The 3,997-nt window shown below is 48.0% G+C and overlaps 1 protein-coding gene across 1 annotated transcript; it reads left to right on the forward strand.

The window, feature by feature from the left end:
- Window positions 1–2,692: 2,692 nt before the first annotated feature.
- On the forward strand, window positions 2,693–3,759 carry LOC110299223 (interferon-induced transmembrane protein 3-like). Its single transcript, XM_021168869.2, has 2 exons — window positions 2,693–2,851; window positions 3,397–3,759. Exons 1-2 carry the CDS (start codon window positions 2,693–2,695, stop codon window positions 3,553–3,555), a joined length of 318 nt encoding a protein of 105 aa, XP_021024528.1. The 3' UTR covers window positions 3,556–3,759.
- Window positions 3,760–3,997: the final 238 nt, after the last annotated feature.

Consider the following 3,997-nt stretch of genomic DNA (forward strand, 5'->3'; position numbering starts at 1 on the left):
GTCAAGTTGACACAAAACTAGCCAGTACAGTGACATATACAGAAAGGCATCTGCAGGCATCTGCAGCAAGCTAGTATGGTTTACAGAAGCAGAAAGATAGCAAGTAACTGGCCAGGTAGTTCTTATAAGTGTTAGGTCAGGGACACGTTGAATAGGAACTTATGGCTGGTCTAAGTGACCAGAGACCAGTCTACCCAGGACAGTTGTAGCACTCACAGCGTTCATAGGACTACTTCCAGAGATGGCATAACTATATGCAGTGGGCCACTACACTGGGCCTTGGGGGTGGGGGCGGTACTCACGGTGAAGAACCCATCCTTATGGAATTATCACTGGGAAGTTGGCCAGCTTGGCACTTCTGGTCTCTAGAATTACAAGCCTAAATGAACCTCAGTTCTTTATACACAGTCTCAGGGACTGTGGTGTAGCAATGGAAACTCGGCAGAGGCAGAATGGGGTTCTAGATGGTAGACCCAGGGCTTCATCCACGTCATCAGCTTTAAGAAACCTTAGCTGCCAGCAGAGTCAACCAACCTGGACCCTTGGGGACTCCCACATATTGAACCATCAACCAAAGACTGAACACCCGATGGACCTAGCCCCCTGCACATAAGATGAACAGCTTGATCTTCATGTGAGTACCCTAACAACAGGGGCGGGGGATGTCCCTGAATCTGTCACCTGCCTGACTACCCATGGATCCTGTTCCCCTAACTGGGCCACCTTGTCTGGCTTCAGTGAGAGAGGACACACCTAGTCCTGCAGCAATCTGATGTGCTGGTAGTGATAGGGAGTACCAAGGAAGGGCAAAACCTATATGGAGGCTCCCCCTTCTCAAAAAAGAAGGGGAGGGAGGAATGGGGCAGGGGTTACTGGGAGGAGAAGGGGGGCTGATATAGGGATGTAAAATGAATACATAAATACATTTAATAAATTTTGTTTGTTTGTTTGTTTGTTTTTCGAGACAGGGTTTCTCTGTATAGCCCTGGCTGTCCTGGAACTCACTTTGTAGACCAGGCTGGCCTTGAACTCAGAAATCTGCCTGTATCTGCCTCCCAAGTGCTGGGATTAAAGGCATGCACCACCACTGCCTGGCAGGCAGAGAGTCTTTAAAGAGGAATTTTCTGGATCAGGTTGGCCTGTAGGCCTATCTATGAGGGAGTGTCTAGTTTGCTCATAGATACAGGAAGATCTAGTCTGTTCCCTAGCAAAGGTGTTCTAAAAAGTAGAAGAAAGGGGAGATCTAACTGAGGGCAAGCAGGTAAGCAAGCAAGCCATGACCCCACGTACTTCTCTGCTCTTGACTGCAGATGTGCTATGACTAACTGCCTGAGTCCCTGCCTTTCTGGGAATGATATGTGGTAACTTGGAGTTATAAGCAAATAAACTCCTTTCTCTCTAAATTGTTTATTGTCGGGTTATTTGTCATAGCGGCGGAACTGGAACCAGAACACAAAGTCTTCAAAAGTCAGTCCCTGCTTGATACTCCACGTGCCCGATGGGTACAACTCACCACATGCCAACACCCTTGGCCACACAACTACCTGAAGGAAGATCCAGCATAGCAGCTTTAAGGGACCCAGAAGTCCAGGCTGCTAGGACAAGACATCCTATCCTTGGTGACCTGGCCATGCTGAGATCTACTGGTCCTGGGGCTTCTGAGAACACAGTAGGAGCAGCTAGCCTAGCATCTGCGGTGTGAGGAGAGGGCCAGGACCTGGGGGTGGGGACTGTTCCAGGATCATAATTTCTGTCATTCAGGGGAAACTGAAGAACACATTCATAACTTGCTTTATCTCTTTCCGATCCTGTTTTGCCATCTTTCCGGCAGGGTGTACTGAGGCAAGAAAATGAGATTGCAGTGTCAGGAAGGTCTTGGCCAACCAGGTGTTGCAAATCCCGTGGCCTCACTGGGTGTGGTCCAGACATAGCCATCTTCCCCCAACTCCAAGTCTTTTAGTAAAAGGATAAAGGTTGAGAAGGGAAAGTGGAATCACATGAATAAGTTAGTTAGCACTGCAAAGGCGCTGCCAAGTGCCTGAAATAAATAGTGCAGTCTCCCAGCCTGTGAGCAGAGCCCTGGCCTGAAAGGCACCGTACTGACCATCCATTGGTCCTGGCTCAACAGGGATGGCAGTGATTTGTAGCTTTCTCTGGCCCTGGTCTGAAGCAAGTCAGTCAGTAAGAGGACATGGATTTCTGCAGAGAAGGCTCCTATCTTGAGGACTAACCTTGGGCACCCTGGGGATGGGATGGTAGAAGGCTTCAGGTTCCTGGCTAGGGAAATAGCTGCTGTAGCTATTGGCCTGGGCTGGGGAGGTAGAGGGTTAAGTCCTGAACTGGGATATGGTATAGGAGGTTCTCCCGATTTTTGCCCTTCTTGAACTCTATCCTAGTGTGATTACCATTCAGTAATCTGTTTTCACTTCCCACTTCCCAGATAGTTCATTGGTTTACAAACAGGAACAGAAATTTTGGAGAAAGTAGAACTTTGAAGAGGCCACTGAGGAGGTGGTGGAGGTGGGGGCAGGAGGTGAGGAGGGTGTGGGGGGGTATGAAGCAATCTTATGTAGCCACTCCCCATGCATGTGGATCTTACTCCACAATGGTTATACAAAAGTGCCTGTGACTCCACCACCCATATGAACTTTCTTGAAACAAGAGCTCCCTTGCTTCCTTTAAGCACAAAAACATGGTTAAGGGGGATCCTGAATCAGCTCCAGTACCATCCACTGTGGTTTGCATCAACAGTGATGTTATCCAGCCGGATTACATTGCCTGGTCTACATTTAACACAGTATTCATGAATGGCTGCTGCCTGGGTTTCATTGCCTACATCTACTCGGTGAAGGTGAGTATTGTAGAAGGTGTGTATGTGGTTGTGGCTCCTCCTGCCCAGAGGACACCTGGGTCATGTACAGCTTTGTGTTTGTGTATGTGTGACACTCCGAGTTTGGTGTCCTGAATGTACTTACTTGTTTGTAATGTATAGACTGTGTAAGTAGCATATAGAATGTATATGTGGGTTATATGTAGGAGACTCTCCTATGTAGGCAAAAGGAGAGAATGCCCAGGGATTCTGGGGTGGGACTGTCTCCACTCTAGTTTAGAGGGATTCATTCTGCTTACTGCTTAGTTTCTGGAATGCCCCTTCACCCTGCAGACTGGGGCACTAGGCTGGGTGCAAGTGAGACTTACAAGAAATGGTGCCCCATGGTGAGCTGAGCATACAGTTCTTGGGTCTGCTGAATGGTCTGAGTGTGTGAAAGGGAGAGGAGTCCCTGATATTAGGAAGGAGACTGCACTGAGTAGGAAGGACAATGGGGAAACTGAGGCAAAGCATCTGGCTCTTGATGACTTGCTCCAAGGCCACACTGATCTTTTCATTTCTTTCAGTCCAGGGACCGGAAGATGGTGGGCGACATGACTGGGGCCCAATCCCATGCTTCAACTGCCAAGATTCTGAACATCTTTGCTCTGGTCATCTCCCTCATCTTCTACATCATGCTTATCGTTTTTCACAGCTTAAACTTCCTAGGCAACCAAAGAAATTAGAACCCACTAGTTAGGTACTAACTAGTTAGTTAGCTAACTATTAATTAACTAAACTAGTACCGAATTTAGTACCTTTTGTACCTATTAGATACTAAGGGTGGGACTCCATGCACTGTCAAAGTCAATGGACTAAATTCTTCCGTGCACTGTCTTTGTGAAGAAAGCATTCATGTGCTCCGCCCCTCAGAGTTGCCCCTTATCCTGGCCAGAGGCCCTAACCTGTCACTCTACCCTCCTGTAAATGTTTATCCTCATGCATATGTTCACAGTGGATTCAATAAAGTGCACGTGATAGCAATTGTGGTGTCACTTCCTATCCCCTGACTGGTCTTTACTGAGCTTACTCAGAGTTTCTCTGGCTTTCTCCTTGTTGAAGAGGTAGGGGTGTGGATGGGGTGGGTGTGGATGGGTGTATAGTGCAGGGCATCCACAGATAAGTAGG

This window comes from Mus caroli, unplaced genomic scaffold, assembly GCF_978045245.1.
Source record: "Mus caroli unplaced genomic scaffold, Mus_caroli_1 scaffold_8, whole genome shotgun sequence".
NCBI classification, from domain to species: domain Eukaryota; kingdom Metazoa; phylum Chordata; class Mammalia; order Rodentia; family Muridae; genus Mus; species Mus caroli.